Consider the following 19257-nt stretch of genomic DNA (forward strand, 5'->3'; position numbering starts at 1 on the left):
AGAAAGCTGGTGGGCGTTGGCTTCAAATGCTTTCGAGTAATGGGGAGAAACATGGAGAGAGAGGGAGAGCAGAGGGATAGAGAGGAGCGATATAGAAGAAAGGGATAGAGAGCGGAGAGATAGAGGAGTGGAGAGAGAACCAGGGCCGACAGTGAAAGCACGAGAGCAGAGAAGGCAACGATGAACAGAGAAAAAGGCTAGTTCTCCTTTTGTTTTTTTTGATCTCTTTCTCCCCAAAAATATTTTTTGTTTTCGTTTTATATATTAAAAAAAGAATAATAATCATAGTAACATGGACCCTTCCATAGCCCTTGACTCCGACCATGGGCAGCTTGGTGGACCCTGATTACTGCGGCGGGGTCGGACGTAGACGGCGGTCTCCACTTTAGGTAGAACACAAAACATTGAGCCTTTTAGGGTGGAGTCCTCTTGTCTTTTTGTTTCGTTTCCTTTTTTTAATTCAAGTTGTCGAATGGTTTTCCTTCTTTGTCATGGCGGTGATGGAAGGAACCACGCGTGATTCGATTGTAAGGAGAGTGTGGGGGGGGGGGGGGGGGTGAAGGTACTGTAAGCTATTCAGAGGAGGGTGGGCGGGGAGGGGTTCGGGGTTGTTCTGGGAGAGAAGGAGCTGCTGCCAGCTAGCTGCTGGATGGACCATTAGGATAGTGTTAGTCAGTCTTCTGTGTTCTCCGGTGATCATAACAAGAAACAGATACATGTGGTTCAAGGCCTCATGCCGTGCATGTGTCACCTATTTTCTTCCGGCTTGGAGGCACAGACATTGATTTTGAGGCCGATAACGAGGACAAGTCGCTGCACCACAGAATAAAATAAAAAACAACCAATAAACAACAAAAATACATGACCTTAACTAAACACGCCTTTTACTCCTTTCTTTTTTTTTAAAGGATTTCCGTGTAGTTTCTGCCATTGACTTTAGCTACGAAAAAAACTAAAAAAAGCCGCAGTGGTGCTTAGCGGATGTCTGCAGGGGCCGGGAGCGATGCCCAGGAAGCCTGGGCCCCGGCTGATGGTCCATCCAGCAGGTACCGGAGAGAAGCCCATTCTCTCCAGCAGTGGAAGAAGGTGCGCGTGAGGTCGTAGGAATATTCAAGCTCTTCCTCTTACTAAGTCTCACTGTGTCTGTGGCGGACGCAGACAGCGGTGTCCTAGGCTGGGTACAAGTGTTACTTGCGGTTCTCAAATAGAAAAAAAAAGACAACAAAGACAAATCAACAAAAAAAAAGGAAAAATAAGCTTATAATACTTTTTTTTTTGCTCCGAACTGGTTCGACCCGGAGCTTAAGTTCAGTCATGAAAAAGGACAAAAATATAAACAAGTTCAGTATCCCCATTACACACATAGAGTAGAAGCTCCCTCTTCTTCTAGGTTTGTTTTGTTTTTTACAACAAATAGATAGTGCAACTTTTGGAGAGCTTTTCTTTTTGTTTTTCAGGAGTTTTTGTGTTTGTCTTGAATGTTAAAGATACCCCCCCCCCCCCCCCCCCCCCCCCAATTCTGCTCCCCTCTGAACCTTGGCACTATGATTTGGATTAATTCTCGTGTGTGTGTATGTGTGTGTGTGTGTGTATGTATGTGTGTGTGTGTGTGTGTGTGTGTGTGTGTGTGTGTGTCTCGTCTCTTTAGTTGTCTTGTCGCGTTTTCATCGTGTTCTAACGTTCCAGAATTCTCACGTTCCGAGTTCTCACGTTCTGAGTTCCGCTTGTGCACAGGTCCCGGTCCAAATGAAAGGGACAAAAAAAGAAAAGAACAAAAAAGAAAAGAAAATATATTTTAATCCTATTAGTCCTTAGCCTCCATGGGGGTGCAGGGAGAAAGAGGGGGAGAGAAGGGGGGAGAGAGAGTCAGTGCCAAACCCCCAGAAGACGAGGAGGGGAGAGAAACATAAAAGCGATGATTGAAAAAAATAAAGGAACATCTGAGTCATTCTGATCACTGCTAGAATTGAATGTTTGTCTTCTCCGCGCATTGCAGTGCATATGTCTCACTACCCCGCAGTGCTGCTGTCTGAACAGGTAATACTAAGAATGAAATTACATCACTAAACAGATGCTCGGCTTCTCCACTTGTTGTAGCTAAGGTTGATATTAACTTGTGCATGGGAGTGTGAAGAGAGAGAGAGAGAGAGAGAGGGGGGGGGCGAGAGAGAGAGACTCAGCGTTCAAAGGTGTCGCTGGGTTGCTCCCCGTGGTGGGGGGGGGAGGGGGTTGTAAAGACAGGGGTCGGAAGAGAGGGAGAGACGAGCCGCTTAAGGTGTGGGGGTGAAGGTGCCTCCCCCCAGACCCCCAAGCTCGGCCCCCCGCCCCTCCCCCCCCCCCAGACCCTGGTAGTCCCTACACCATGCCGTCCGGCGGGCCGTCCTTTGCCTTGGCAGGTGCTGTTGTGCTTTCCGTTCGGCTCCGGCTCTGCGGCTGGACGGCGCTGGCCCCGGGGCCCCCACCGGGGCCCCCGCCCGCCCTCTGCTTATTGCTGTGCTGGTGTAGAAAGAAAGCCGTGCCGGGGTAGGGGCCCACCACCTCGCTGTAGGCCGGGGGCGGGCCCTCCATGCGGCCGCGGCTGCACGAGTTCACCGCGCTGATGCCAGAATTGCTGCTGGGCGGCCGCGGGCCGCCGCCGCCGCCACCGCCGCCGCCGCCGCCGCCGCCCGCCACCACGCCCACCCCCCCGATGTCGATCAAGTCACTGTCGTAGATGGTGCGGTTGGGGGGCGCCCGCACAGACTCGCGGTTCAGCTCCATCTGCTGCTCCGGGTCACGCAGCTGCAGCGTGCAGGGCCCCTGGTACGGCGGCGGCTCCTCGCCGTCCGACAGCGAGATGGTGGGCGGCAGGTCGATCTGGTGCTGCAGGTACGGGTAGGTGGGCTGGAAGCGGCCGAAGCGGTCCCGCTGCATGAAGGACGGCGCGGCGAAGCGGGCCTCACGCGCCTGGGGGGCGTACAGCACCTGGAGGGAGGGAGAGGGAGGGAGGGAGGGAGGGAGGGAGAGGTAGGGAGAGGGAGGGAGGGAGAGGGAGGGAGAGAGGGAGGGAGGGAGAGGGAGGGAGAGGGAGGGAGAGGGAGGGAGGGAGGGAGGGAGGGAGAGGGAGGGAGAGGGAGAAGGAGGGAGGGAGGGAGGGAGGGAGGGAGGGAGGGAGAGGGAGAGAGAGGGAGGGAGAGGGAGGGAGAGGGAGGAAGAGGGAGAGGGAGGGAGGGAGGGAGAGGGAGGAAGAGGGAGGGAGGGAGGGAGGGAGAGGGAGGGAGGGAGAAGGAGAGGGAGGGAGGGAGGGAGGGAGGGAGAGGGAGAGGGAGGGAGGGAGGGAGAGGTAGGGAGAGGGAGGGAGGGAGAGGGAGGGAGAGGTAGGGAGAGGGAGGGAGGGAGAGGGAGGGAGGGAGAAGGAGAGGGAGGGAGGGAGAAGGAGAGGGAGGGAGGGAGGGAGGGAGGGAGAGGGAGAGGGAGGGAGGGAGAGAGAAGTGGAAGGAACAGACATTAAGTGAGCACCGGTGGATGAATGGTTTCCATCACCAGCCCAACCACCAAAACCGCCCTCCCCAGCCCACACCACCAAATAAAGGTGAACTGGGAGCTGTGGTGTTAACAGCTCCCACCACCACTGCTCGCTCCTTTCCGCCCATTACCAACCCTGAGACCACCCAGCCCACCCGCTCCCTCGGGGCCCGTAATGAGCTCTTCAGACGGGGCCCGCGAGATGCTCGGCTTCTTCTTCTTCATATATTTGGATTCTGCAACATGTTTGCCGCAGCCTCCCAGCCAGCCATTACCAGAGCGACCGATTTCAATTAGTGACACACTGGAAATAAACAGCACCACGACACTCAGAGGGGGAGGGAGAGAGAGAGAGAGAGAGAGAGAGAGAGAGAGAGAGAGGTGTAAAGGGAGTGAGAAAGAGAGACAGAGAGAGAGACAGAGAGAGGGAGAAGGAGAGAGAGCGAGACAGAGAGAGACAGAGAGGTGAGGTGTAAAGGGAGAGAGAGAGCGAGGGAGAGGGAGCAGCGCAGGGCAGCTCTCAGACGGCTGTCTAGACAGTGTCAGGGGAGGTGTTGGTGATTAATGACGCACCAAAAAGCATCCCCCCTCAGGCAGAAAACACACACACGCACACGCTGCCTCTCCCGGCGAGCTTCAGCCACCCACACTCCTCAGCGTCTCACCCTGGGAGCGTGTGTTTGGCTCTCCGCTCCCCCCGACGCACCGCGACATCGCCTCCCTCCCCTGCCTCTGTACATCTATACCTGTGCCCCCCCTGCCCACCCCCCCCTCTCTCTCCTTCTCGCTCTCCATTCGATTCAATCCGAAAGCTTTGCCAAGCTTAATTGGCATGGATTATAAACATTAACATTGGCTAAGCAGTGTAAAAAAAATACGACTTTAGTTAGGAATTGGTAAAAAAAAAAAAGTAGTCGAGTAGTAGTAGAGTAGAATAGAGAACAGAAGGAGATGATGTTGGGGAGTACTTTTTAAAAGCCATGTCTTTAAGCATTGGTGACAGTGCAATGTACACAAAATGTTCTCTCTGGGTTGAATGCAGAAGAGGGATTTCCTTATGGGATCAATAAGTATATCAGTAAATACCGGCCCCTCCCTGCCCCCCCATGCCGGAGGTGTCACCGCTGCTGAGGCTGTGGGCGGGGGTCTTACCTCTGAGGCATTCTGCCGAGAGCCACTGTCTGAGGGCCACAGGCAGCCGTCCTGTGAGCAGGGCGGAGGGGTGGGGAAGGTAGAGAGGGGAGGAAGAGAGACACAGGGGACAAAACAGGTGTTTGGGTAAAGACCTGTAGGATGGTAGCATATAAAAAGGAGAACAACAATTTGGCCCACCTTTATTCACATTTTAGCACCGAAAGACAGTCACACAAAGACATGTCAGCATGCCTCGTGCACGCAAACGCAAACACCACTTTCTATTCCCAAGGAGAATGGAAAGTACCTGCTTGTTATTTCTTGGACTACAAGACCACTGATAGGAACACAGTGGCTCCTGGTCCAAAGCGAAGGCTAGAAGCCTAGGAAGCGGCCAGGCCTGACACTACAGTGTTGTGTTTAATCGACGGCTACAGGCTACAGGCCCGGGCTCAAAGGCCAAAAGGAAAGGAAAGATGGAGCATGAATAAAAGGAAAAGACGCCTAATAGTTGGTTTTTATTTGCCTGGTTTTGGAATACATTTTCATCAGGTATAAGTTTGGATTTTTTTTTTGTTGGTGTTGCGGGCGCATGATAACCATAAATAAATAAATAAAATAACAGACAAACATGCATCAATTCAGGCTATTTGCAACCCCCCCCCCAACCCCTTTCCCTCACAGCTTCGCCAGCCTGCTGCTGGTGGCAGATTACATTTATGACATTTGGACCGTTTATTTGTCAGCATGCTGTCATTAGCGTACATAGTGGAAGAGAGGGAGAGGGAGAGAGAGAGGGAGAGAGAGGGAGAGAGGGAGAGAGATAGAGAGAGGGAGAGAGAGAGTGAGAGAGAGGGAGAGGGAGAGAGAGAGAGAGAGAGAGAGAAGGAACAAGAGGGAGAGAGGGAGTCAGAGGGAGAAAGTTGTAATGTATTGTACACTATTCTATTATACAATTATACTGCTGTTAGAATAAATATCATACGTTTCTATACTATGGCGCTATACTATACTAATATAGTATAGTATTGTAATGTTGTATTATAATATGATATTATCTATATTATCATACTAACTATCATACAAATGTATTCTATGAAACTCTACTATACTTGTATACTATGCTTTTACACTATACTATACATAAAAATTACATATATTAGCATTATATTATAAAACTATACTATACTATTCTTTCAGCAGGTTTCCAGAGTTGTTTTAGAATAAAAACAAGACAGGCATGAAAAAGGATTAATGGGTGGATTGAAACTGCTGTAGTGCGTTTGCGTGGGTGCGTGTGCATGTCTGCGTGTGTGTGTAAGGTTGTTTGTGCATGTGCATGGGCATGTGTGTGTGTGTGTGTGTGTGTGTGTGTGTGTGTGTGTTTGTGTGTGTTTGTGTGTGTGTGTGTCATATGCTAAGCCCCCTTGAGCCAAGTCTCTGCTTTGGTTTGATTTTGCTTGTGGAAAGAAAGAGACTAATAGGTATTGCTGAGTGTGTGTGTGTGTGTGTGTGTCACTGGATGTGTGTGTGTTTGTTTATCTCTTGATTTGTGTGTGTGAGTGTGTTTGTCTCTGGATGTGTGTGTTACAGACAGAGCCTCAGCTGTCTAGACAGTGCTGTGGTGAATTAAACATCAAGGGGCTGACGGAGAGAAACAGAGAGAGAGAGAGAGAGGGAGAGAGAGAGAGAGAAAAACAGAGAGACATAGACAGAGACAGAGAGAGACTGAAAGAGAAAGAGAAAGAGTAAGAGAGAGAGAGAGAGAGAGAGAGGGAAAGAAAGAAATGGAGCAAGAGAGTGAGCGGGCGAGTGAACAAGAGAGAGAGAGAGAGAGAGAGAGAGAGAGAGAGAGAGAGAGAGAGAGGTAGAAAGCGAGAGAACCGGAGAAGGAGAGAGAGAGAGGTAGGCAACAAGTGGACCGGGCTCGGTGCCCTGCTCATAGCCAGACTGGGCTGGACTCACTCTGCATTCGATTCATCAACACAACGCTCAGTGGGAATTCTGATTGGGAACAGGGTCGCTCTCCCTGATTCGATCATTTCCTTTGATTACAGAAAAGGAGATGGCATTCGGCAAATTGACGTGATACATATGGTGAAAAACATTTGCTTCACTTATTTTTTTGGTAAACAGGGGCGCCGCCGAGAACACACACAACATACATCGGGGGGGGCTTGTTCCCAGAATCTTTCGGCGGACCACTTGGCTCTACCGCAGCTGTTACCAGGGGAGACAGCACAGACACCTGCAGGCGGGGACAGACAGTGGTGTGGAGCGAGCCCTACCTGCTGCAGGGCGTGCTGGTGGCGTCGGGCCTGGCTCTGGCGGCTGATGAAGGACCAGGTGGAGAGCTTGTAGTGGTTGAGCAGGCAGATGATGACCACCACCATCACCGTCATCACCACGATGATGATGACAATCTGAACAAACTCCAGTTCAGCTGCACAGGGAGACAGAGACAGGAGACGGAGAGAGAGAGAGAGAGAGAGAGAGAGAGAGAGAGAGAGAGAGAGAGAGAGAGAGAATGAGGGGGTGGTTAACATTAAACATTTACAACTGATTCTAACTCAGCTGTTGGAGACATTGCCAACAAGGACATTGTGGGTTGGGTTTTATTACTATCCCCCCCCCCACCCCCACCTTGCTGCCCAGACCGAGACACAATGGAACGAGAACATGAGCTGGGCCCAGGAACTGGCATCCCTCCATTTAGGAATAAAATCAAGTTGGTGATTTAATGGAAAAAACATTAAAAAAAAGAAGACAAGAAGATCAATAACAATGATCTACCTATTGACTACAATGATAACTTTGGAATAAATATGTATATCATTGACCTATTATGTCATGAACAAAATTACAGCAAAAAAGAAAATACAGACTCTTATTGAAAGATCCAGTTGAATACATTGTCAAGAACGTCTTGACATGCATTTACCACGAGGGGGCAGCACAGGGCAGATTTACTCTCAGCCATTCTGTGTGTGTGTTTTGTGTGTGTTTATGTTTACGTGTGTGTTTTTATGTGTGTGTGAGTTTCAAGTCTCTTTACATCTTTACAGGAGTGAACATCGCATCATATTGAAATGCTGTAAGGAAGTTATGGCCAGCGCTGTCCCTGGGTACAACAGACTCTTTGTGTAGTCTTTGAATGAGCGTAGTATCTTTCTCCTGCAGACAACATGTAGGAGATAAACGGACGCCAAGACACCAACACACACACACACACACACACACACACACACACACACACACGTAGGCTGAGGTCAAGGGTAAGGGGAGGACACTCATGAAAGACTCCTTACAGTTCGCGGCGTCTGTTCATTGTCTGAACCGACTGCCTCCACACGGTCCCCTCTTCCTTCTTCCCTCTCTTTCTTCCTCCCCATGAACCTCTCCATCACAGACTGTGGACGACACAACGTTCTTTGATCCCTTCCGTCCATCGCCCTCCATCTGACCCCTCCCTCTCCTCCTCTTCCATCCCGACCACAGCCATCTTTCTCTCCCTCCTTCCCTCTCTCCTGATCTGCATGTGCCCGCCGCCTCTCCTCTCCTCTCATCTTCTGTCCCTTGTTCCTCTGTTGCCCAATGGTCCCACTGAGTCAGCGCTGTGTCTCTGAGGCTGGGTCTTGACCTTGTGTGGTCTTGGCCTGCATTCTGCCCTCTGACTCTCACCCTGAATCACTGTAGTGTGTCTGTCCGTCTGGCTGTCTCTGCTACTGTGAGAATGCACGGTGCCCTAGACAAACCTTTCCCAGTATTAGTCAGTAACAGTAATTGTACTATTAAAATGTACTGTTTACGTGCCATTCAGAGTTCCTGGTCCCTGATGGTGTTTAACAACATGACCAGCCCCTGCATATAGTGCCGAGCGAGGGGAAAAACACCCTCCCTTATGAATGAGACACATTACGTATTTTGTTCTGCCATGTCCAAAAATTGTCTGTCGGGTCCAGCATTGTCCAGCATATGAACGATTCAATCAGCAATCAGCCAGCTACCCAGCGTAGACACTGAAAAGTAAACCGCCCTCAAAGGCCAGAAGGCCGCCGCCGAGATCCCCCGCAGCATTCCGGGGGGAAGGGCGGAGCCCGCAGCAGAGGGGTCACGATAACCGCTCCTCCACGAGTATGATAACCACAGGGAGGCAGCAGGAAAGGAGCTGAAAGTGACTCCTCCCTCCAACATACCCAACAAAGTTTCAGCTTCAGAAAAAAACGGAGAAAAGAGCCGCTTCACGCGTCCTGTTTTACAACCCGAGTGAACAGAAGTGAAAGTGCGGACAACGAGCCGGTAGGCTAGGCAGGGCGGTGGGGGAGGGCAGAGGAAGGCAGTGTTTATGGAAGGAAAACGGAAAGAATAATCCAGACTTTACGATGGCGCGAGCCAGAGAGGGAAGCTTCAGATGGCTGCCCGAGCAGGCAGCCGGAGTGCCTTAAGGCGCCGAGGGGCTGTCGGGTTGTAATATCAATAAGGAGCACCGCCGGGGCCCACGAGCCTGCTCCTTTACAACACTTATCCTCAAAGATGGAGGACGTAGGGGCCATGCAAGAAATAAATGGGGAAAGCAACAAGAAAACCCTCTAAACCTGCGCTATCATTTTTCGGGTGGGTGTGTGTGTGTGTGCTGGAAGGGGCAGTGGGGGGCGGGGCTCTGTGTTAACCACAGGAGTCCGCCTGCAGGGAGGGGTCTCTGAAATTGGGTCAACGTTCAAAAAATAAGCCTTCCAAGAAACCAAAGCCACCACGCCTCACTCAGCCCGCCCCGGTCTCCAAACACATGAGACACATCTGCCCCCCCCCCCTCTCCCCCAACATAAACAAAGTATTTCAACTGAAATAAAGTCCTCCAAGATAGACAAAGTGACACTACAAGAAGATACACATCCATCTTGGCTGGTAGCTACGAGTTTAAGCTTTTAGGGCCGTTAACATTTCCAAATGAAATGAAAATCAAAAAAGCTGTAGTCATTTGGACAACGCATCTTTATTTGAGGACATAACGAGTTCCATCTCCTCCTCTCTCAGAGCCCTTGCTCTCTTCCCATCTCCTCCTCTCTCCATACCCCTCTCCTCCTCTTAGACTCCTCGCTCTCTTCCAATCTCCTCCTCTCTCCATACCCATCTCCTCCTCTCACTATCCCCATCTCCTACGCTCTCAGTACTCTCTCTCTCACCATGTCCTCCATTCTCTCCCCCCATCTCCTCCACTCTAAGAGCCCTCTCTTTCTCTCTCTTTTCTCAGACAAAAGCCCTGAAAGCTATCAAGTGCCATCGGCAATTTTTATTATTTTGTTTCAACAAAGTCACAGTTTTGTGTGTAGCTCCAAATGTAGTATAGTCTACTGTGAATTCTAATTACATCCAAGAAGGAATCTCTTAATGGAAAATGTTATTGAATCAAAACAATGGTCTATCATTACACCCGAGAGAGAGAGAGAGAGGGGTTCAGAAAGAGAGAGACAGTGGAGAGAAAGAGAGACAGTGGAGAGACAGCAGAGAGAGAGAGAGAGAGAGAGAGAGAGAGAGAGCGAGAGAGAGAGGGAAAGAAAGAGAGACAGTGGAGAGAAAGAGAGACAGTGGAGAGACAGCAGAGAGAGAGAGAGAGAGAGAGAGAGAGAGAGAGAGACAGTGGAGAGGAGAGGAGAGCGAGCGAGTGAGAGAGACAGGTTAAGTCAGCAGCATTAAGGGACGGGCTGTGTGGTGGTCCAGGGGTCTGTCCCCTCCCTGCCGATCCCAGCTGTACCAGCCGGCGCTGAGAGCTCTCAGAACAGCGTGTTCAGTGGTGCAGGCGGATGCGGTAGTGGTGATGAATCTCTCTTGAGCTGGAGGCTCCGGAAGCCAGAGTGCTTCAAAACCCCCACCCCCCACCACCCTCAGCTCCTGCTCAACACCTCGTCCACACTGCGCGGTGACGTCACAGCTTCACCGGAAGTCCATTCGTTTCCACTTCACCGCAGTGTAGGTCTCTCCGCCCTGCACTACAGAAGGTGTTGCATCGCGTCGAGAGCCCACACGCAGAACTCTGCCGTCACTGCACACCAGCACTGGGTTACGTAAAATAAAATGTAACGTCAATGCTAAGTGCCCCCCCCCCCCAAAAAAAAAAAAACACAACTCTGCCTGTTTGGTCACCGGGTCGAATCATGTGAACCCCCCGCCCCCCCCCGTTGGTGGGTGCAGGCCAACAGGGTTATTTGTAGACACATACACCGCCGTGTGGAACATTTTCACAGACTGGCGTTAATACCGGACACATGTCGCGGGCCGTGCTGCTGACCGGGTGCTGATGTTGGTGGGGTCAGACACAATCTAGCCAAAGCCCATACTGGTCTTGGCAATTGTGAAGCATTTATGACGAATATCATAAATTAGCTGTTTTCATTCCAAACACTCTTTTCTTGGTCAGGTTTTGGTAGCGTCATATGGCAACGTCTGCATCTTCATCTGCCACCATCATCATCCGACTTTGTCATTCTTCCAAGCTCACTAAACATTTGTTGGATTCTTAGTTCTCCCACAAAAGATCACAGCAAGAGGAACTGAATAGTTCAAACCAAAGCGCTACACTTGAAGACAGAACTTGTATTCTTTTTCAGTTGGTACAGGAAACTGTGTATCTAGCATGGCATCATACAAACAAACATGAAAGTGTTTATCATCACAGAACATGAATGATTGAAAATGAAAAACCGACAATACCCAGCCAAGGAGAGGTCTGTCTTTGATCCACACGGAAGACTTTTGTAGGCATCTCTAGCTGACACAAAAGTGTTTATACCTTATGAACAGATCCATGCATCCCTTTCTCAAGATTATCATATCAAGGCAAGAGTTAGTGTTATAGTAGGCGGCCTTCAGAGATAGTAAAAGCACTAAATGAGACAAAAAGACACACAACAGCATGGCCAGGCACAGATAGCCAGCTACATAAACAAATACAAGCAAACAAATGCACACACAAACTCACACACATTTATAGCTTTCCAACCTTTTTTTGTTTGCATCTGTACATGAGCAGCTTTGTCAATGCTAGTGTGTTTGTGTGTGTGTGAGTTTATGTCTGAGTTTGTGTGTGTGTCTGTGTGTCCGTGTGTGTGTCTCTCTCTCTCTCTATGTCTGTGTGTGTGTGTGTGTGTGTGTGTGTGTGTGTGAAAAGGCCAGTACGAGGTCAGACAGTTCAGCTGACTCAACACAGGCAACAAACACGACAAACTCAGAGGCAGGGGGGTGGGGGTGGGGGGGCGGAAAGAAAAAGAGAAAAGAAACAGAAAAAGGGACATCGCTAGTCGCCAACGCAGGTTCGTAGCGATGCTCTTAGAGAGCGTCTGTGTAGTCACTAACACCCTGTCAATGCCTCACAACGCCACCTGTAGAATAACAAAGAAGAATATACTGTGTGTGGAACTGAGAGTCGCTTACTAGCTCCTGCACAAAGACAACAATGAGACTACAGAGACGTGTTTTTTGAACGATGCACCGATTGAAATGGAAAAAAAAAGGCCTGATTCTCACTAGCCGTGTGCTGAGCCCCATTCTGCCGGACGGGGGAGTGACTAATGTGGCTAATGAGTAGGCGATGGCTAGACCTTTATGGCCACCAAGCTAATGGCCGTCTTGAGACCATCACAAGACCTGGTCACCATCTGGGTCTACCAGTCCGGTGTCAGGTGGTTACTGGTCAAATAACCCGACATTGGAAGCATTTCAACAGAGTTTCTATGATAATTGAAAGTAAAAGCTTTTCCAGATATTCAGCCAATTGCCCAACATAATTGACACGGTGTAGTCTAGTATCAGCTCGCCTGGTATCGGTTAGTCTAGCTACTCATGGGGTATGTGTAGACCTTCAGATGATTCACCGGTGGAAGAGGGCTGAGATACAGGGGGCTGTCTGTACAGCGGTAAGGCGGGCCGGCCCAACTGGCCGAAAGGGAAGAAATGCCTCTTTTATCAGGCCAGAGAGACGAGGCTCCATCTATTATGAAAGCCAGGCCTGCATCACAGCAACAGAACAAGCCCTGGAGCTGAGACAAAACTTTATGAAAACACTGAAATAGGAAAAAACAACTAAAGGAAAGAAAACAGAAAAAAATATCCCAAAGTTCAGTCCCAGCTCCGGGTCTGGGAGCAACGCAACAAGAAAGCCGAACAAAATGTCGGGGTGAGGTGAGTGAAATGGAGGCTTTTTGTACAAAAAGGAGGCTTTTATGGTAACAAAAAGTACCCTCAAAAACACTTCTAATTCTGCCTGGAAGGAGACCCTGAGTGCGACCACACCTACTAAGAGTCTCTGAATATTTGTGGTTTGGTTTGTTTGCAGACAGTGTGGAGCAGAAATGGGATCCAAAAGTACATTTTTATACTCTTACTGTTTTCGTATCCATCTTGTAATGAGAGATGAACTAGGTATTGATTCAAACCAAATATTACCATTCAACATAAGAGGTACAATTTGCATAAAATATATTTTGTTGCCAAGCAGTAAAAGAGTCTACGTCGTTTGGGCTAGAAGACAAAAGACAGCTTGACAAAAAACACAAAAGAACCCACATCATCCTGACAAAAAAGGGTTTCAGATGGATATTCACCATTCGGCGGAATCTCTCAATCTCACTTTTCTTCCCCTGATCCTGTTTCCTTTCTTTTCCCTGCCCCGTCTCTCTGTCACATTCTTTCCATATCTCTTTGTATGAAGTCATTTCCTGCGTTCTGATAAAGCCTGCGGGTCCGTCTCAAAGCAGAACATTGAAATCGTCCATATTTCGGAAAAACACATTGTGAGTGGCATGCGCATGCTTCAACAGAAACCGTGACACATTAATGGTGTCATTAGCAAAAAAAACGGGTTTTGAACGCAGGTGGAAGATATGTAGGAATGGAAAAATACTACCTGCTACAGAGAAAGGTTAACATTTTAACTTGGTAGCTGAAGTGGTGCAGAAGAAGAGAGATACAATACCAGAGAAAATAAATGACAGACTAGTGATGGAAAATGGGAGCATCCATGCTTCACATTGACAGATCTGATTCGGTCAGACAACGGGTGAGCCTAAATCAATTGTTATCGGTCTGGTGATTTTGGAGGAATTTGGGGGACGCACTCTGTGACCTGTCATAACATAGGGTGTCATACAGGTAATGACCATCATAGTCCTATTGACCCCCATAATGTTACTGACCACCATACTGCTACTGACCAACATACTGTTACTACTGACCACCATACTGCTACTGACCACCATACTGCTACTACTGACCACCATACTGTTAATACTGACCACCATAATGCTACTACTGATCACCATACTGTTACTACTGACCACCATACTGCTACTACTGACCACCATACTGTTACTACTGACCACCATACTGTTACTACTGACCACCATACTGCTACTGACCACCATACTGTTACTACTGACCACCATACTGCTACTACTGACCACCATACTGTTACTACTGACCAACATACTGCAACTGACCACCACACTGTTACTACTGACCACCATACTGCTACTGACCACCATACTGCTACTACTGACCACCATACTGTTACTACTGACCACCATACTGCTACTGACCACCATACTGCTACTGACCACCATACTGCTACTACTGACCACCATACTGTTACTACTGACCACCATACTGCTACTACTGACCACCATACTGTTACTGACCACCATACTGTTACTACTGACCACCATACTGTTAATACTGACCACCATACTGCTACTGGCCACCATACTGTTACTACTGACCACCATACTGTTACTGACCACCATACTGTTACTACTGACCACCATACTGCTACTACTGACCACCATACTGTTACTACTGACCACCATACTGCTACTGACCACCATAATGTTACTACTGACCACCATACTGCTACTGACCACCATACTGTTACTACTGACCACCATACTGCTACTGACCACCATACTGTTACTACTGACCACCATACTGCTACTGACCACCATACTGTTACTACTGACCACCGTACTGTTACAACTGACCGTAATAATGTAACTACTGACTACATCAACACTGTCACTAGTGACCACCATACCTGTTCAAGGTCAGGATCTGAATGCATTACTACACACACTTTTATTTCTGTAAAATACTAGAAGCACGCACACACACACACACTGCACTGTCTGCTGCCACTGCCGTTGCTATGGTAATCCTTGGGCACGGTGCCGTGATCAACAAGGCCTGGAGCTGCTGGGGTACCATGGCAGCGACCTGGCTGGCACACACACATACACACACACACACAGTTATGCGGAGAAAAAGACACAGACATTCACCGGAGAGCTGAGAGAGAACGAACGAGAGAGAGAGAGAGAGAGAGAGAGAGAGAACGAGAGAACGAGGGAACGAGAGAACGAGAAAACAAGAGAGTGAACGAGAGACAACAACAAAAAACAGAGAATTGCTGGAGGAAGGAGGAAAAGAAAAAGCAGTAAGGGAGTGCAGAGAGAGAAAAACACACCGACACACACACACACACACACACACACACACCTAGCTCCCCTGGGGAGCTGGTGCACTGTCAAAGTCTAGACACTTGATAACAGCCTGGCAGCGGCAGGCTCTCTATGCCATGCTCTGTGTGCACTCGTGCACGGGCCATGTGCACTCGCGCACGGGCGTGTGCGCAACTGAGCTCCACATGCAAAAGACCTGCCTAGATACTGCGCCCGGCCCTCTTCCATCTTTCCTACGGTAATTCTCTCTCTGTGGAAATAAATGAACTAGTTTAGTAGCGTTTAACCCTGCGGAGAGAGGCTGTGCGTGTGTGTGTCTGTGCTTGTGTGTTTATGTGTGCGTGCAGGCATGTGTTGTCTCTCTCTCTCTCTCTCTCTCTCTCTCTCTCTCTGTGTTTGAGGAGTGGGTTTGAGGATTGAGCCCATTCTGCGGGAGTGTGGAGCCCAGTAACAAAGGAAGGTTGAGAGACAGAAGACAACATGAAAAGACAGAGGGGGGAATGAGATACAGGAAGAAGGTAAAGAGAGACAGAGAGAGAATGAAGAGAGGCGGAAAGAAAGGACAACGGAGAGGAGAGGGCGACGGGGGCGAGGCGGGAAGGAGAAGAAACAAAGACAAGAAAGGTGGTGGCAGGGAGATAGCTAGCAGTCATCTCTCCTTCTGCTGGTTTCTGGGTCTGACACACAGTAAGGGGGTTGAGGGAAATTGAATAAATGGAGGGAACCAAATGGAGAACAAGAAGACAGAAAGGGACAGGATGGGATAGAACGAGCTGTGCCCCCCCCCCCATCATCATCACTTCCTGTTTCCACAAATGCAAACTAGGGACTTCAACTATAATCGATTAGTCATTGGACCGAAAATCAATCTAATAAAATCTGTATAATCAATTAAACGTTTTGGTCATTTACCAAGTACAAATAACAGACTGCTTGATGCACGATACATCCGTATTTAAAATATTTGGTTCATAGATACTTTCCTTTCTCTTGGCTGCCTGTCAAATAAAACAAGCCAATTTAAGACTCTGGTTACTGCTATTATTTATGCCAGTTTCTAATTGATTGATGGAAAAAATAATCACTTGATTAACCGAATAAGTAGGTACTCGTTAGTTGCAGCCCTACTCCCCACCATTGGTTCAGAGGATGGAGGTTCACCCCCATCTTGACAGCCAGAGCTGAACAAGGTGCATGAGGTGAGAGACATCGTAAGACGTCCCCAGTTGGCAGGACTGGGTGTGTGAAGGGATGCTTTCTAATGAGTGTAATGATTTTGATGTAACGATCTGCGTGTTGTGTCAGAGCGCCCTGTCGGACTCACACTAATACTAAGACAGCTCAGCTCCAAGGTAGCTACACGGAGTGCAGATGAATATTTCATATTCAACACGAGTAGCCCCGTCAGCTTGGACCGTGCCGGGCCCTGGGTGCCAATGGAGCGTTCTCGGAAGAACCTGGAAACTGGAGAGCACGTTTCTTTCTCTATTCATCGTTTCGTGGTATGTAAGTTAATGATCATTTTATGACAGGAACGCTCAGAAAAAAGCTCAAGAAAAGCCAAACTGAAAGACTGGGGTACGGTTAACGCTGACATGGACGTGATTGGAGGAGATATTGTGCTTCAGAGCACCGATTGGCTGCGGCATGTCCTTTTATCTCATGCTACGACCAACAGGACGGCTAGCGCCTCATCCTGCATGAATAGAACATGACCAAAGGAGTGCGGAAAGAGGGGCTTTTGAGATAATATGGCATTAATATTGCAATATGGGATAGTTTTATGAATATTCAGACATTTGTAATGTTCCTAGAAAAGAGTTAAGGGAGCAAGAGAGGGAGCAAAATGTATGAATCAACAGAAATCTCTTCAATTTCAATTCAACACATTTTTAACGCCAGGGAAAATGAGGATGGAAATTGCGCACTGTAATACCACAGACCAAAAAAGGACAAAATAACTACTCAAATAATCATAAACAGACACACACACAACGCCCCCCCCCTCCCCTTCGAGCTAGGCTTTTGACTTCTCAGGTGTGTGTGTGTGTGTGTGTGTGTGTGTGTGTGTGTGTGTGCGTGTGTGTGTGTGTGTACCATTGCCAGACAGGACAGCGTCTAGACACTGCCCAACCCCCCCCCCTCCCCCAACTCTGTCATGAAGCCAGACAGACTCTCTAGCCTCCATCGCTCTGGGAGATTGAACCAGCCTGCAGGGTCACACTGGGGTCAGGGCTAAGAGGCTGTGCGTATGTGTGTGTGAGTGTGTGTAGTCACATGATTGTGTTTGCCTCTATGTCTATACCTGTGCATGTCAATTTGTAAGCCATGACCAAGGTCAGTCTAGGCCAGGTTTGTGCGTGTTTATGGGTTGGCTCATTATGAAACCGGCTAGCTCCACCATGGACCTGTCAACTGGCCATGCCTCATTACGAAGCTTACATTATCCGCTAGTGGCTATCAACATTATCGTTAGTGTGATTGGTCAAGAACGCCATCAAATAACCAAATGACCAATTTGATCGTTTTTTCTTTTATTTTAATGCTGGTTAATTAGCCAGCATTAGCTAAAAATGCCTCCTGAAATAAGCACATCAGCCAGCTAGTTGGTTCCTTACAGGTGGTATTTATATGGTAAAAAAAACAACTATTTTGAAACAGAGCATAGCGGAGGACCCCCCTCGGAGTCACCTGGGAGCTGCCAGGTTTGCACCCTGGGAGGGGAGTCAGACAGAGGCACAGACGGAAGGAGCATGAGACGCAGAAAAGAGGGGGACGGGAGGGAATTCTTTACCGAGAGAGCGAGCAAGCGAGACACGGAGAACAGAGGCAGCGGGTGATACAGAGTGAGGGGGGGAGAGAGAGAGGGAGAGAGGGGGGGGGAGAAAGAGAGAAAGAGAGAGAGAGAAAAAAACAAAACAACAACTGAGGAGGAGGATGAGAAGAAATGAGCGAGACGGTACGGGGGATGAAGGCAGACAGATGTTCTTGAAGAACAGGAAGCGGCGGCATCGTCTCATCTTGGACACGGTGGAGCAGAGCGAGATGAGGAGAAGGGTGACGAGGAGAATCAAAAAAAGGGTGGAGAGACAGAGAGTGGGGGGGAGATGGCGCCAGCGAGTGGGATTCTTCTCCGTTGTGTCATCCCTACGCGTAACGCGCAACGTTGTGTTCGGCAGTAACGCAGCCCGAGCACAAACACTTACACCCTCCGCTTCCCCTCTAACCCCCCCCCCCCCACCATGGAGTGTGTTGAAACATGCGCTGTGGAGGACGCAACCCCTCTAAGCAACAGTAGGAACACAAAACTATCTCCTTCCTTCCCTAAACCCACCCTCCTTTTGGCAGATACAATAAAAAGAGGTCAAAAGCGGGTCACATGCGGGGTGTGCGAGGTGGGTGGGAGGTGGAGTATGATCACATCCTGATTTTCATTTCAGATGAACCGTCAACACACTCTCCTTCTGGGGGAAAAAAAGTCATAAACGCTGATTTATCCCAGACACGGAGAAGAACATTCCACTCCAGCATTCCAGTCCGTCTTTATTGACATAACCGGTTTTCCAATTTCAAAAGGGAAACGAAATATATCCCCTAAAAAGCAGCAATAGGCTGGTGTGTTGCTGCGTTCAGCTATGAGTCACTGTCACTGTCTGTCACTCTCTCTCTCTTTCTCTTGCTCTCTCTCTCCCACTCCATGTGTCTTGCCCGCTCTCGGTGATGACAGCCAGCACTGGCCAGCCCTGTGAGGAAACATGCCTTGCACATGGGCTCTCATTGTGCCCGGGCAACGGAGCAAAACAACCCGCCAGGCTTACGTTCTCCCCTCAGTGAGTTTGCCAGATGAGTGACGTCCTCCAAAATAACACCCACACCCCCTTCACCCAACCCCCCGCCGCCTGCCTACACCACCCCCACCCACCAACCACAAGCACCGCGTCTCCACCTCAACCACTTTTTTGTTATCCTCCGCCCTCTCTCTGATTGAGATGCTTAACAGCCATGAAGCCTGGCAGGCAGGATTAACGAGAGGGAAAGAGAGAACAAGACCGAGAGAGGGAAAAAAAGATGAAGCGGAGAGAAGAGAAAAGGCAACAGAGCTGTGGGGAAAGAG

At 49.1% G+C, this 19257-nt stretch overlaps 1 protein-coding gene across 3 annotated transcripts in view; it reads right to left on the reverse strand.

Moving 5' to 3' along the window:
- Window positions 1-207: 207 nt before the first annotated feature.
- Window positions 208-19257, reverse strand: part of LOC307089659 (low-density lipoprotein receptor class A domain-containing protein 4-like) — a 141343-nt gene continuing 122293 nt past the window's right edge. For all 3 annotated transcript variants that reach the window (XM_079756046.1, XM_079756047.1, XM_079756048.1), the window contains 3 exons: window positions 6927-7081; window positions 4657-4707; window positions 208-2964 (listed from right to left, as the gene is read on the reverse strand). In XM_079756046.1, the coding sequence (XP_079612172.1) occupies window positions 2356-2964; window positions 4657-4707; window positions 6927-7081 (815 nt within the window). In that variant the 3' untranslated portion in view covers window positions 208-2355. The remainder of the gene's footprint in view (window positions 2965-4656; window positions 4708-6926; window positions 7082-19257) is intronic.

The sequence above is a fragment of the Pollachius pollachius genome (assembly GCF_949987615.1).
Source record: "Pollachius pollachius genome assembly, chromosome: 1".
Taxonomy (NCBI): domain Eukaryota; kingdom Metazoa; phylum Chordata; class Actinopteri; order Gadiformes; family Gadidae; genus Pollachius; species Pollachius pollachius.